At 35.9% G+C, this 16,242-nt stretch overlaps 2 protein-coding genes across 8 annotated transcripts in view; one reads left to right on the plus strand and one right to left on the minus strand.

Moving 5' to 3' along the window:
• Positions 1-114: 114 nt before the first annotated feature.
• CtBP (C-terminal Binding Protein) lies at positions 115-12,508 on the plus strand. 2 transcript variants are annotated; one of them, XM_076410783.1, is made up of 5 exons: positions 115-445; positions 8,005-8,433; positions 9,911-10,814; positions 10,911-11,080; positions 11,148-12,508. In XM_076410783.1, exons 2-5 carry the CDS (start codon positions 8,242-8,244, stop codon positions 11,214-11,216), a joined length of 1,335 nt encoding a protein of 444 aa, XP_076266898.1. In that variant the 5' UTR covers positions 115-445; positions 8,005-8,241; the 3' UTR covers positions 11,217-12,508. The 2 variants fall into 2 exon arrangements, with proteins under 2 accessions (XP_076266898.1, XP_076266899.1); XM_076410784.1 differs by having other exon boundaries at positions 9,911-10,808.
• Positions 12,509-14,970: 2,462 nt separating this feature from the next.
• mbc (dedicator of cytokinesis protein myoblast city) overlaps positions 14,971-16,242 on the minus strand; it is a 31,266-nt gene continuing 29,994 nt past the window's right edge. For all 6 annotated transcript variants that reach the window (XM_076410721.1, XM_076410719.1, XM_076410717.1 and 3 more), the window contains one exon: positions 14,971-15,570. In XM_076410721.1, the coding sequence (XP_076266836.1) occupies positions 15,332-15,570 (239 nt within the window). In that variant the 3' untranslated portion in view covers positions 14,971-15,331. The remainder of the gene's footprint in view (positions 15,571-16,242) is intronic.

Genomic DNA, 16,242 nt, shown 5'->3' on the forward strand with positions numbered 1-16,242 from the left:
TTGTTAAATCAATTTAAAAACTAGGAATAAAATATATTGATTTTGTATATTGTTATATAGCTATTTTAATTTTAAATGTCCCGCATGTACTAATGTTTCACGACAGATAGCGCCACTGCAAGGTTGAATGTGAGTGGTAATGGGCGACGCAACGGTATGTAAAATCTAGATTTACAGAGTGCGTCCGCCATTTTTGATGCGCCAAAGTGGGGATGTTGTGAGCCCTAACTTTATTTTACAAAAAATTTACGAGAGTGCTCAAGAATTTTCATTTTAAAAGTAGTTTGGCAAAATCAGCATAGAGCAGCGAAGTTTTTCCGGTAGAAATTAAGCCGGCAGTGAAAGTGTTTATGTGCAACACAAATAAGAGGACTCTCTCCTATCTGGAATCTAACAGCGTGGCTCTTTGAACTTCTCTTTGTTTCTAGTGTGGATTCATTTAATGGTGAGTAAATATTTTTATTTATTCGATGGGTTTGCGTAAATGCTGAAGAAGAGATTGCCGAAAAGTACTAACAAAAGGGATCTTAAAGCGGCATGCCTTATTAAACACCTTGAGCAGTTGGCTTGCGTGTATCGCGTTGCTCGTAGCTTTCTCTACAACGATAGGTAAAAGGGAACTGATATAACGAACAATATCTGATCTGTTTGTTTTACCGGCACTTTGCCGTGCACGACGAGGTAAACAAAATTGCACGTTTTTCGAATCTGCGAGGCTTTCCACTAAAAAAATGTTTTGATTTTTCGTTATTGTCTAATCATGTGCATGTAAACATATAATTTCGCGCTGGAATTTCTGTCCACATGCTGTAACATCTTGCTTTTGCATTGAGATCGACAAGTGTGGTTCTATTTTGGTGGATTTTTTCATAATGGCAGCTACTTGTTTTTATTTAAACGTAATTATCTATGGTTTTTCGCTTTTCGTATTTTTTCTATCGGCCAGGTAAGTGTATACACATCTTTTAACTGTTGTCCTCCCATAGTATGAAAATATAAGTTATCCAGAAAAAATACTAAACAATAGTATTCTCAGTTATTAAACTGAGAATGTCCACCCCATCGCGCCGGTAAGAAAAAGAATTGCAACATTTTTAGGTTAAATTCTAGTAATCGCAATTCGAACGGTAAATTTTACAACTGGTTGTCAAAAGCTTTGTTTGTTCGTGTTTTGAAAGTTTCCGTAACACGTAGGTGTTTTACTCGGAAGCCTTTAAAACACTTTTAGGTTATTTTTCATTCTGAGGATATTTTTAATATATTAAATTCGATTGTTATGATTTTATTAATCAGTTTATTAGTACATTCAACGAACTGTATTATAGTTTTAACACGTGTTTTAATTATTTGGATGTTTTTATTCAAATTCAAATATTTATATTTAAGCACTCCTTCATTTGGAATTGCAAAAAATTAATCGTATTATAGTTGTTTTATGAATTTACTTCTAAATTGTATGAACTTGTAAGTCTTCAACTCATTCAGCAATTTTATTTTATTCATCAGATAATTGTAATGCTTTGAATATGTTATTAATTTTTGTTTTTATTTTTGCTTTGTTTGACGACAGTTTGTAGTTAATTATTACAATATGTTGTATTACAATATGTTATTACAATATGTTGCCCAAAATAAAATTTAAATTAATTTGAATTATCTATTGAATATCAGGTAAATGGGTGGAATTATTTAGGTATGTAGAACAGACATAATTCTAGATAGGGTACTGGGGTTGGAATTTTTTGGAATAATTAAATAGGGAAAATGTTTTTTGTTTATGTGTGGGCCTTTAATTGATATATTAATAAGCAATACCATTAAAATATAGAAAAGTTGCATATTTATTAACTACAATTAAAAAATATTTCTAACATCATATTTACACAATTTTTTCTGACGAGAAATTTTTACATTATTTTATAATAAAGCCATCATTAAAAATATGCTAAAATTTGCTATGGACTGCCCTATGTTTTTTTTATATCTTTCGTTGTTCAATAAGTGTTGTCGATTGATAAGAAATACAACTTATTGCTTTTCAAAATCGACTTGTCATAGCTTTTTTAAAGGTTTGGTATAAAAAACTGCACGAATATAAGAACTCTAAACTACTAAACTCTGTATAAGAACTGTTCTAAATTTAGAGTGTTTGGAACCGGATATATTAATAAGCAAAAGGAAAAATAAAGGAACTTAAATAAAACAACAAACTTACGGCAACCTTTCGAAGAAAAAAAATATCATTTCACATCGATGCCCCGCATCCTTTGACCTAGTTCGAAAAACATTATTCACTAGCCAGCTCCCTTATTCAGATAATAATTTTTTGTTAGATATGAGAGAGTGACAGATATGAACAGAAAAGAGATAGCCACAAGACAATTGAACTATGGTCATCGTTGTTTGAATCAGAGCAATGAGCAGAGAGAAAATTACTAATGTATTATGCTTTAAGTTAATTAATAACAACCTCCCGCACCGGATTCAACGCCATCTGTGTATTAAGGTTTCAAACAGTATTCCGTCATCCCCATTAAGTGACCAATGTCTTTTATCGCCTACCTCGCACATGTATGAATCCATAAAAAATCTGTCCAGCTTGAACTTGAACAGACGATAACAAAAAAATCAAATAGATAGCCTCACAGGATTTCTGCAAGAATCTTTTAGAGCTTATATTGATGATAAAAATATATAAAACGTCATCATTAAGTTGTATTTACACTCCAAAATATGAAATATGCATTATTGTCATTGTTTTCATTTATTTGCTTTACGTAACATTATAACAAGTTTACTTTGATCTCTCTGCTGAAAAAATGTTATCAATAAGTCTCGCGCCTTATTAGTTGGGCAACAATTTTTAGGCAAAATTCAAGGATACATTCAGACCAAGGCTCTTTTAATTTTTTTTTCTTTTAGAACAATTTGGTTTTGTTTTCAAAATAGGCTTCAACTTTGGCAATCACTTCTTCATTTTATCCAAGCTGCTTTCCGTGGAGCATTATTTTGACTGTCGCTGACGGCCAGATCTGGACTATACCACGGGCGGTAAAGCAATTCCAAACGCAATACTTTCAATTTGATCACAGTTTTCTTCGACATGAAATATTGTTTTGAAAATAACAAATGTTATTTACTAACGACACCAAATTGTCATGAAACGTTCACAATTGTCTTTTAAAGTTTGTATTTAAAAGCTAAATTGCTTGTAAGCAATGAAATAAAGAATTGCGATTTTATTAGACCTACTTTACATTTTTAGTTTATTTTGAATGTTTTGTTCGTTATTCTTATTTCTTCCGATACTGCCTACATCTTTGGTACAAAACTTGATTATTGTTTTTCTTTAGTTTCTGACTTGTGTGGTATGTTTTCTTGTAATAGGTTTTCGGTGTAATCTGCTGTCGTCAAGACCTAGTCTTTTCGTACAGTCAACCTAGATGCTTACATTTATATGATGTATTTTTAAGATTTATCTTCTTCTATCTTATGAGTTTTAATACCGCAGCAAGTGTTGGTGAGTATTTGTAATGGGTCCGTCAATATCAACTTTACAGATTTTAAGATCCACCAACACATTGAAAATCTTACACATTTGCTTTCATATTCAAGAGCCTTCTTTGTGTTTCAGCAGGTCCCACTACAACCTCGCGACCTATTCCCATATTAATCCACTAAAAAGTCCGGTCCGTCTTGAGCTCTTCGGTTGGCGTTTAATCCGGAATACGCCCGGGGGGTGGGGAGTCCGAGAGGGGGGACGGCGAGGAGCGCGCGAGTTCGTGCGAGCGAGCGAAACAAGGAGGGGGAAAAAGTTTTTCGACGCCCTGCCGAACCGTTGAAAAGTTGGCGGTCGGCGGCGCCGCTTCGCGAAAACTTTCACCGGGATAGAGAGAGGGAGCGGGCGGGCGTAAACTTTTCCGCACCAAGTTCGGAAGCGAGTCGAGAAACTTTTATAACAATAATTTTCCTTGGGGATAATTTCGCCCCGAGTCGGAACATTTTAATTGGATTCCCTTCGAATTACCGACAAATAAAACTTTTAAGCTTTTTCTCTCCTCCTTCGTCTCCCGGTCCGAAGTTTTTCGGCGATGTCCGTCCGCGTCTATTTATCAATGGTGGCTGCCGTGGGCTAGAAAGGGGAAGGAGGAGGATGTTTGCCCCATTTGTGACCGAACGCCTATTTATATTAACTAGTGATGGCTCAATGGCCGAAATTCGACCATAATTCGTTAATTATGTTTCTTTTGCAAGAAGGGAAGCGATAAAAACCCTCCTACTGATACGTAGTCCCAAAATTTGGCTTAAAATGTCTGATAATATTTTCAAAAGTTATTTAAGTCGTAATATATTTGATTATTACAATTAGATTAAAAATAAATCAGTTAATCATAAATCAACGGAAATGTTTCTTACTGTGTCAGGCAGCCGAGACTATAGTCAATCTATCCAACATTTTTAAACAGTTTTTTAGGGGACATAAATATCGTTATCAAATATTTATAGTTATATTTTAATTTATTAGTATAACTTCTGCAACGAACATTGTCGAACTTTCATTGGATATTAATGGAACAAGCCAGTACGTTAATAAGAACATTAATACATGCCTTGAAAAATAAGCCTGAAATTTAAATGGTGGAGGCGCGTTGGTAATTTACCGTTCCTTTTTGCACATGCCTCCTATTTTTCCAAATTTCGAATATTGGTAGCTGTCATTTCAGTGTCTAATACCACATATTGTTGATTACGAAAGTAATAGATTATATTTTAAGGCTAATTTTACATTTACATTATTCTTCAAATAGCTTGTTGAGAGAATATGATTATTTATTATTTAATAGAGAAAATTAGCAGTAGACAATACGAAAATATTATATAATTTGGAGATTTATTTATGATTAGACAAATGTTATAATAGCCACACATCATGTAGTTTGTACATCTTTCTACTTTAAGATATCTGAATGAAATATCATGACTTAAGATAATATAAATATAAAATAGTTAATAGAAACTATGAAATAAATTGATAAAATAGGTAATCATGAAAATGTCAAGTTCAAAATACAGTAACATTAAAATTTATGATAAGAGTATCATAAGCTTAATGTAAGATTATTTTCAGAAATGTACTTCTAATCAGAACAATTTATGGAATCAACTATATATGAACAATATTAATTGAAGTAGTATGTGACTAAAACCGCCTTTAAAACAACATTTTATAATCTTCAAATGAATTAGTAGGTTTATAACTATTAGTAAGTTTAGTTTAACACGTAAATAACTAAAATGTAGTAACTAATTGACAAAATGAACAGAAAGAAGAATAAAACTTATCTCAATTGTAAAATAATTATCAAACTACTATGATAAATTCATGACTTCTTCAATTTGTTCAACATGCTCACACTGCAAATTACGCGTTTAGTTTCCTTAATTTTTTTTTTTTGCTTTACTTACATAACCTATTACGAAATCTTCATCTCTAAGGTAATCATATTTTTCATCTAAAATACGGAGTATTTTTAGATAAAAATTCAGTGTTTTATCATTCCACCTTTAGCCCAGTAGCTGTTATATTATCAGGATGTCGTTGATTCTCCATATTAATTTTCATCTCAAGTCCCCTCTCATGAAATTCTTTCGTTTTGTGCTGTTATATTGTAATAGTCTGGCATCTTTTCCCCCCACCAAGCCTTTGGTCTCTTCAATATTTCGAATCCTACATTATCTTTATGTTGTACATGTTTTTTGTAATACATTCACTTTAACTATTAGTGTATACAACCATATTAATGTATGATTATAAATCTTAAAGTTGAAATTGGGCCCTTTAATATTTATATTGATTCCGAGAGAGATGTTCGCGAAAATGTAAAGAGCTGAGAATTTTCTCCTGTAAACAGAGAGGGATAATGATTCCTCTTATTTTTGTTATTCGATTTTTTTTCATAGCTAGTGCAGTTGTCACTAAAACTTGTTTTTCTTTCGTTGTCATGTATTGGTTGTCACTAATTTACTTCTAATGCTATTAAGAGATTATAATGTGAAGTGAACGAATTTTACTGATTCCAATATTGAACTGGCCATATTTTTCTTTTCGGTTGGTAAATGATTTGCGAATAAACACGTTTTATGTATTTCAATTCAATTATGATCATCAACCATAATCATAAAGACGTACTATTTAAATTAAAATTATGAATCGCACCTTGGTTAAACAATGCTCTTCCATATTTGGATCTTTTGTCATTCAATATGAAACTCAAAGAATAACCTTACTATACGTATGTGGCGGCTCATAATAGGTTCCATTAAATTTATTATTCTTTTCTTTTAAAAGCCATTTGTGACTTAGAGTAGGATCCTTGAGAAAACTACTATACGTCCTCTTGGAAGCCTCACACCCTGGAATACAGCACATTAATTTCGTTTTTACATTCAAACAAATTATTTTTGCTGTAAAGGATACAAAATGACGTAAGTTTGACGTAATACACAAAAATAGAAAAAAATAGAAGTTTAACCAAACACAAAATTTCAAAACCAAAAGCAATAAATCTGTCGAATTTTTTTGCTTTTGTGTTTTCTACCCTCTAGTGTTTCCCAAGCGCACCCGGAATACGGTTACGGTGTCTTCTATTTAATTTCCTTTTCTATTTGTTATTTACATTATATATTATTATGTACAGCTGAAAGAAACAGTCCATCTATTGTTTAAAGGTGAAGCTGGCGCCACCCCCTGGTTGTATAAAGTTGCACCGACACAGTATGCATGGGTGGAAAACCGAATTTGATCTATTTGTAATAACATATCATGATAAAATTTTACTTTGTGCACTTCTTAAAAACTTTTAGCTTTCTCATATCTCACTGGTATTGATATATTTACCTCGAGACTTCGGAAACAGGTCAAAAATGATGCGATCATTGTTTTTGTCGATTGGTTAGATGCTTTACCAACTCTGGGAGAGAACTGTTCAAATTGAATATTGAACGGAAAGTCGTTTGAGAGGGAGTAGAGGAGAGGACGATTTTCGTCGGGACTTAATTAAAAAAGTTATTGCTGCTCTGGGTGGGCGGTGAGAAGAATTACGAAGTTTTTCGCAACGAGTGTCTTAATATACGGTGTTGGAATTAATTCGTAGCTTTTTTAAATCAAAATGAATCTTAGTCTTCGAATACGGTCCATGAACCTACCAATTTTAATCTATCTATACAAGAGCATTGATTTACAGATCCAACCTTTTCCTATGTATTAGTTATGTGGGAGAAGTCCAACATTTTACTAACTGTTGAATTTCTCGCTTGTTTCATTTTGGTCTCTAGAGTTATATCTGCAGCCACATTTAGTATAGGTGTGTTTCCATAAATCTTTTGTCTATCGTTCTCTCATTCATAATACACAATTGTTTAACAGTTAAACGCTGTTATATCAAGTTTACGTAAGAAAAATTAAATAAGATTAGAGCTAGAGATTATTAATTGATTATTATTTATGCTATGTGTACTTCATGTAGTTGCCATTTTAAAACTAAATTTAAGCAAGAATATATATGTTCATATTTGTTACGTTCATTGTAAAAACCATCCATTAACAAGTCTTTGAAAGAATTGTTTTATTTCACTTTTAATTCTATCACTCGATCTATGAACGAAAAATGACGCCAAGCACACCAGTGCACAGAATAATAACTCAACTAAAATTAATTTAATAATTCAAATAAATTTGAAATAATGGTTCTAAAACTGGTTCAAATGAAAACATTGTTTTGCAAACACTGTCTCAACAGCTGATTGGTGTTTAGTAATCCGAGTTGTTGACTGAGGGAATGCTCTGCAACAAAAAAGGTATGGTAGTGTAAAAGTATTTGAACGTATTCAGAGTAACACTTGTATGTGTTGAATGTGTAGAATACCACTATCACACTTTACCCTTATACTCTTTGCTTTATGCGTTTGAGGTCGAGAATTAATTCAGACACGTTTCTATTTTAGGTAGACGCCTTGATGAGTGATAATGGAGCCGATCAACAAAAGAGGAGCGTAACGTGAGTGCGGCACTGGGACTTGGTGTGTGTGCTGCTACGTCGTGGTCTGACAGCAGCGCGCAGCTTTGCGGGCCGCGCCCTATGCCGTGGTAGTAGGCCTGAGCAGTGTAGTGTGTGTGTGTGTGTCAGAGCGGTGCGCGCGAGCGTGCGCGGCCCCCGCTTACCCGTTCGCCCGCCGCGATAAATGGACAAGCGCAAAATGATGGCAAAAAGGCCCAGGTTCGAACCGCGACCCATCACCAACGGGCCGATGCAAGCGCGCCCGTTGGTTGCTCTGTTGGATGGTCGAGATTGTTCAATTGAGATGCCCATCTTGAAGGACGTGGCCACGGTGGCCTTTTGTGACGCGCAGAGCACGAGTGAAATACACGAAAAGGTAACCCAACCCTCCTCTCAGTCGTCATAAGTCCCGGATCCCGTAAACGCTAGACCTACGTCATTTCAACTGTTCAACATTTAAATGTCTTCAGGTAACGACGAATGGCTATTATGAAAAGTCAATCGCAGGTGCTTTGACAGATAGGAGGTACCCAATGTCGAAGCAAAAAGAACCAGACACCATTGAACAATTTTAAATACTAATTGTACTTTTGTAATTTTATAAAATCTAAATGTTACTTGGGTAACTGTTTTGCAGATAAGCATTTAATTTTAAAGGTTCTTCTCTGCAAATGAAAATAAACAAAAATGACTGCGACTAAAACCTTCAAGACTGTCTATTTTCTTGAAAAAAAGCTTTAAATAGTTCCCCAAGCAACATGTATAAAATTCAGACAGTGTTGGCCTATTACTGCAGTCCTCTATAAAATACGAACCTAGAATTGTGAACTATATTGGAAAGAATGGTTTAATATATTTTTTAATAGAGAGACTACTCAATTATATATTAATGTGCGATATGGTAGTTATATTGGTATAATAAAAGTTTATTAAGCATAAATAAAGCATTTGTTAATATGAACTCTCAATTAAAAAAACGGAACACTGTAATAGATAGAACGATGATGACTAACGTGGAACAAAGAATAAAAGTTCGATATAAAGAGAATAAAATTAAGACATGATATATCAAAGGACCTTGAAAGCTTCTTTAGAAGCGACGAAATCTCTTTAAATGTGGTGTTAAGCCAATATTGCATCATATACAACTTTATCATAACTGCAATCTGAAAATTATGAGTAGCTGCCATTATTTTCCCAACATGGTAACTACAACCAGACAATAGATATAGAATATAGATTTTCAAGACGTTTTTTTTTCTTGTTAGGAGAAATTACATATATTAATTACACTATTGAAGAGACATTTACCAGTTAATTGACTCTATAATCAGTTGTTGGTCATGGGATTATTCTCCTTTTACTCTTGTATGAGACCTTGACATCATTCCGCAGAAAGATTTCATTGTTAGCTTAATTTATGCAATTAATAATTTTTCTTTACCAAAACCATTGTCATGTGATGTTGAAGGCTTATGGTGTTCATCTTTTAATTACAATAAAATTGACCAGTTATGAACATCAAACAAATAGATTATTTGTATTTTGACAGTTAACAGATTTGCTAATGTATTGAACTGAGAATATAGATAATTTAAGTCACTTGTATTACTATAGTTAGAGCTAATCGGTTTTTTAGCGGTATTATACTATCCTGTAAACAATATCAAAAATTCAGAGTTAAATACTTCCATAATAATTGATGTGTTTTTGGTTTGATGACTTTTCACAATAGCCCATTGCCGTTACTTTGAAAACTGCAGCTTTTATAAAATGACGGAAGTATGGCGTTCGCGGGATCTCGGATTGTATCGATGCGATGACGTCATCACGATGACACTATTGGTTTTCAGGTACTGAATGAAGCCGTCGGCGCCCTCATGTGGCACACCATCATCCTCACCAAGGAGGACCTGGAGAAGTTCAAGACGCTACGTATCATCGTGCGTATCGGTAGCGGTGTGGACAACATCGACGTGAAGGCGGCTGGCGAGTTAGGAATAGCCGTATGCAATGTGCCCGGTTACGGCGTCGAGGAGGTGGCTGACACCACGTTGTGCCTCATATTAAACCTCTACCGACGAACGTACTGGCTGGCAAATATGGTGCGCGACGGCAAGAAGTTCACCGGACCTGAACAGGTGCGCGAGGCGGCGCAAGGCTGCGCTCGCATCCGCGGAGACACGCTCGGGATCGTGGGACTGGGCCGTATCGGCTCAGCAGTGGCGCTGAGGGCCAAGGCTTTCGGCTTCAACGTCATCTTCTACGACCCGTACCTGCCCGACGGCATCGAAAAAAGCCTTGGGCTAACGCGCGTTTATACCCTGCAGGATTTACTGTTCCAGTCGGATTGCGTATCGCTCCACTGCACGTTAAACGAGCACAACCACCATTTAATCAACGAGTTCACCATCAAACAGATGAGGCCCGGCGCATTCCTGGTCAACACGGCGCGCGGCGGCCTGGTTGATGACGACGCGTTGGCACAAGCCCTGAAGCAGGGACGTATCCGCGCTGCCGCCCTCGACGTCCACGAGAACGAGCCGTACAACGTGTTCACAGGGCCGCTCAAGGACGCGCCCAACCTATTGTGCACCCCGCACGCCGCCTTTTACAGCGACGCCAGCGCCACCGAACTACGCGAGATGGCCGCCAGCGAAATACGACGGGCCATCATGGGCCGTATCCCCGAGTGCCTGCGCAACTGCGTCAACAAGGAATACTTCATGGGACCCGGCTCCTACCCCGAAGGTACAGGTAATGCCCCGATCCCCCCACGACCACGTCCCATCGTCGCCCCCTCGGTCCCCCAGCACCCGCCCACTAACCGCGAGTGTGTTTCCGTTGTTGCAGTGTCACCCGCGGGGGTGAACGGCGGTTACTACCAGAGCGGCGGCACACTGCCCGTGCAACAAGCCCACTCCACGACGACGCACGAGGTACCGCACACGCCGAGCGCAGCGCCGCCTACGCCGCAGCCCGCTCCTCCAGTGGGACCAGTGCCCGTGCCCCCGCACGCCCTCGTGAGTACCCCCCGCGCAGCCGTCCAGCGCCCCCTCTTCTAACCACGCCGTCTGTTGTCTGTTGCAGCCCATCAGTGCCCCGGAGGCGGCCGCAAACCATCACCCGCCCAAGCCCGAAACGTCGGAGGTGCACTAACACCACAGTCCCTCATCTTTTGGTTGATCACGTCACGTTTCCGTTCCGCCCGGCCGAGGCACACATATCGAGACGAGTCTTTGTTTTTACTACATCACACGCCTCGGTCGTTTTCTCTTGAGAGAGCGCGGCGCGACGACCCAGACCCCGTCCCGTCCCCATTACAAGTTTCCCCGCCCCGAGTCGCGGCAGTCGTCGCGTGTACATAGTTCTTCTTGACCGCACCCCCACTCCCGCCTGTCCCCGGTCGGTCGCCGCGCCTCCCGACCGTTATTTTCATGTAAAAAAATGTGCTTAGTTTTATATTTCCCCCGGCCCGCCAGCCCCCCAAAAGAGAGCGCGCGCGCGCCGGCCTTATTTTTAGCGTAGTACCATTTAATCAAAAAAACCCAAAAAAAAACAAAAAATAAATTGTTCAGCGTTAAAATAGTCTCTAAATGTAAATCCTTAGTTTTAATTTACATACACCACGATACATAGTGCATTATTTTATTTACTACAAATAGGTGAATTTCTTTTCGAGCGTCGAGCGCCGGGACCCAGCGACGCCGTGTCGTTATTAACGACGGTCACTGTGATAATGATCGATAATATTCGCGGTTGGCCCTGTGTCCGGTGTTCTATTTCTTTTTCATTATTTTTTGTTTCGATTGTTCTATTCGACGAGTTTAGGTCAAGCTATCATGTTGCGTGATGATGATGATTATGATAAGAGACGACAGCCTGCCCGATACACCTCAATCTGGTCGAGAATTTCTCCGACTGTTGCGGCAAATATCTATATATAAAGAAAATATATATCAGCATCGGACTTTCCCGACCAGAAGAATACATAGACAAAGATAAAGCGCGCGGCAGCAGAGAGAGAAGAATCGTAATCGTCGCACAGCAGGAGCTCCGGGGGCCCCGGGGGCACGCTCCCCGTTCACATTCCGACAATTGAGGTGCGCTATTTGCTCAGTATATATTTTTGTAAAAAAAACACGTCGTCGTCCCCCTCTCCCCCCTTGAATAAAAGTAGAAAATGGTTCACCAGACGCGCGCGCCCCCGAGGCCAGGACAAAACACAAATGACTCTTGTTAGGGCTGATGGACTTCCACAAATTTTCAAATAAACATGTGAAAATATTGATGTGGTTTTTATTTTAGCGATATACTGATGACGGACGGTATCCTGTTTTTTTTTCTTTTTTTTTTACTCCGGACATGAAAACCTAGGTTTAAGGCAATCAAGAATTGTAAACCGTAGAGCTGTAAAATTCCTATATTAATAAACAAATTCTTTTCTTTTCTCTCTTTGTACGCCTGTTTCCTGCATCACGATTAACGTACCGTTATTTGTCGTTAAGTGCTAAATTTGAAGCATCTTGGACGAATGGTCCACCATCAAACTCGTGTCATAGAGCAGACCAAAAATTCAAGAGTTAATTGAAATCGTAGTTTAAACGATTGCCGCCAAAACTTACTGGACAATAGTTAAACCGTAGGACGTTTATCTAAAAGTCCCCATATTTTTATATTGTACTTATTGAGAAGCTAGGCGAATTAGGTTAAATAAACTGTAATTAATTACGACATAGAGCTTTTTTTTCTATATATGTATATACTATTAGGTGTGTGAAAAAGTTATAAATATAAAACATTATAAGTTTTTCAGAGTAACTTTTATTCAATAAAGTCATTAGAAAGCAAGTGTTTATTGGTTTCGAGAAACAATGTAACGATAAATGTCTATCTCATCTTGAGATTGGACTGTTTAGTCGCCTAAACCTAGATAGCCAAAGATATGGTGACTGCGCAACTCTTCCCTTTTAACACTTACTTTGTGTCAACATAAAATCAGTGATCTAGTAAACATTTTATATCTTGAAAGAAATAAAAATATGACGAATGCACGCATTTCCATTAAACAATTCCAGTTGGACTGACCATTTAATTAACAAATAATACATATGATAATCAAAAAAACTGTTTAGACCCCTTTTTAGAAATGAATTGATTTGAAGTTAATTTGACAAACAAATATGGTGATTTTCTAGCTTACCAATAAGTTATTTTCTGATGGAAATCAAATAAGCAGAATATATGGTGAATGCGCTTGATCTTTAATTTGCTACTTTCAATGTTCCTAATATTAAAATTAATAATATTCCAAGTTCATAAAACTGGTGTCTGGAAATATCTATCTTTGTTTTCACTATTACATAAAATTTTATCGCTTTTGCATCGAAATATTAATGATAGAAATTGACGAATGCGTCATTTTCTAGTTTAAATTTATACTTGATCGCGATTTTCAGGGTTTTTTAGTCAACTTAATCGATATGAGTACAGTGAACTTGAATTAATTATTTTATCCTGCTATAAAAAATATACCATTTAATATTTTTTTTTAATCCATTCTTTTTTTAATTATTGTTTCAATAGATATGATGTATTGGGAGAATGAACTTATAATTTGTTATTAGAACTATTCAATTAATCAAAATTTTTAAATATCTGCTTGAGTTATGCAGCAATTTATGTAAACTTATGATGAGATAAAATAAAATGTTAATTAGATTTGTTTCTTCAGCAATTTCATATTCCTGTTCGAAATAGTCGTAGTATTTTGCTTCGAAAGTGACAAAGTATTATGTGTATAGTGTGCCACATTCCACATTTTTTTAGAATGTAAGAACAACCACTGCTAAATTTGACAATTATATTTTGTGTCACAACAAACCATATTTTAATCTGTGAACTTTCATGACGTTTTTTAGTTATATAAGAGACGGTACAGCCATAACAAACAATTTGTTCTCTTTGGTAAATCAGGTGTTGGTTTACCATTATTTTAAACATCTAAAAGATGTTTCAGATTCAGAATACGGTGAATGCGCCGGTGATAAATCCAGAATTGACAAGCTTAAAGTTGGTTGAAAAAAAACATTGTCTACCAACCAGTTGTTGTAAAATTCGATATATCTGAAAACAGAAATTTAAATGAATCAGAATTAGTATCACGTACGCGTAGATTGCTAGTCTTAATAAAACCATCAATTTATTTTCTTGAATAATATTTTTCTTATTAAAATTATGTTTAATCCGTATGTAACGCGATATCTTGAAAAGTGCAAAAGATATTTCACAATTTTCAAGAATCAAGATTTCATTTTCACATTTCAAGATTAAAGTATTGCTGTAACTTTTAAATTAAATGTCAGTATATCATGAAATTTTGACGTAACTTTTGCATGTAGATTAAGTTTAGATAAGAGGTTGTACCATCTATACGTCAGATTTGAGACTTTATGATGAGTTAGATTTGTAATTATTCATAATTGTATTACTTTATTTATATTTTTACATGACTATTTACAAATTTGTTTAAATAAATGGAGAATATAAATGACATTTTTGTCAAACTTTGGCTTTAACATTTTTGTTAATACACATTTAAACATTATAATAGACATATTACTTATTTTATTACCGAATAGAAAAACTAGAATTAAACATTATAATAAATTATATAATATATAATGAATGTAATATGTCAAAAAATGATGTTGATCCGAAAAGTACACGATTAGATTAAATCTACAGTATATGATATTATATATCACGATCGTTTCTTTTTGATCGACTTTTTATAATAGTTAATTGTTAGCTGAAAAAGTCAGCTTCAGGAGAATTTGAAATAATATTTTCAATCATAAAAGCGCCTAGGGACTAAATGCTGGGGAATCACTGTTGATTGAATAAGACAATGTTACGAAAAAGGTATATATTTTTAACAATATAATACTCAAAAATACTTCTTTGGTTAAAAAATTGGAAGAGAGAGAGGGATAAACTAACTAAATACAAAAATATACAGAGTTATGTATAATAAACCCTACGCACTATAATGGCACTTATGGTATTGGTAACATTTCCTTTACAATAACAATTAATAAAAAAGAAGCCGTGATTTGATTGTACTAACGTCGTGATTACTTCCTAATATTGCGGTTAAATAAATACAAGACAATCGCCAAAGCTAGCTTTGTACAAATTATGTTCTATACAGTCTAATAAGGGGTGTGTGTGGGTGTGATTGTACTAAAACCATCCAGAGGGCCCTCGTCTATCTAGGTAAAGGTCCCGTGCCTATTTTTCGGAGGTTTCGGTGGAGGGCTAGGGGGTACGTCCTTGATCGTGTTCACCGCCTCCGTGATCTGGAACGATCGTCTGAACGAAGATCGCATGTGTAAGAAGCTGATGTTCTCATTAATGGTGAGACTGGCCATGTCTACATTGATGTCCTTTTGCTTGGCGGGTAGGGGGGGCGGGCAGAGGTCCTCTTCGCTGACGCTGGAATCGGTCGTACCTACCGAGATAAACATAAAAATTAATGATTTCTTTAGGTCATTAGACAATTTCCGCTAATTTTGGGTTAATACAAATTAGTATACAAGAAAAAACAATTATTATAAATAGTACTACTACTATAAATTACTATAATTGTAGTATATTATACTATACACACGTCAAGTGTTAGCTGAAATCATCGAATGCGGTTAACCATTATTTCAACGACTTTGGTTTTTCACAAATTTGGTGTATACATAACACAAAAAAGAGCAATAATTCAGTATTAAGAGATTTAAAAAATTAGTGGCATAACGAATATCAATTTATAAACATTTCAGAAAGCGAATTCGAATATTTAATGTTAAAATTTAAGGTTCATTCGATTAATTCAATGTAATTTCAAACCATTTAAAGAAGAAAAGAGTGGCCGATTACTATTTATATTAATGGCCTTTGGAAAGAATTTATAATGATTCTGACACATTCGGATTTGGACGCGGAAAGGATGTTTGCCATTTTTCTTTAAATTGTGTATATCTCCCTTGAGTCCTCATTTTGGACAACTTTGGAAGCGCAGCATTTTTCTAATGGTTATTAAACTTTTTCAGGCATCTTTTATTTCAAAATGAAATGTAGTATATAGAAACATACAATGGCCCAAAAATTTTTCTTTGTAGTTTACGGATAA

Source organism: Rhynchophorus ferrugineus, unplaced genomic scaffold (assembly GCF_030347505.1).
Source record: "Rhynchophorus ferrugineus isolate W39M unplaced genomic scaffold, kcgeb_rfMv2 rfM7, whole genome shotgun sequence".
Taxonomy (NCBI): Eukaryota; Metazoa; Arthropoda; class Insecta; order Coleoptera; family Curculionidae; genus Rhynchophorus; species Rhynchophorus ferrugineus.

Coding starts and splice junctions, on each gene's coding strand:
- CtBP (XM_076410783.1), top strand. CDS start 8,242: ATGGACAAGCGCAAAATGATGGCAAAAAGGCCCAGGTTCGAACCGCGA. Junction 8,434..9,910: donor CGAGTGAAATACACGAAAAG/GTAACCCAACCC, acceptor ATTGGTTTTCAG/GTACTGAATGAAGCCGTCGG. Junction 11,081..11,147: donor CCGTGCCCCCGCACGCCCTC/GTGAGTACCCCC, acceptor TGTCTGTTGCAG/CCCATCAGTGCCCCGGAGGC.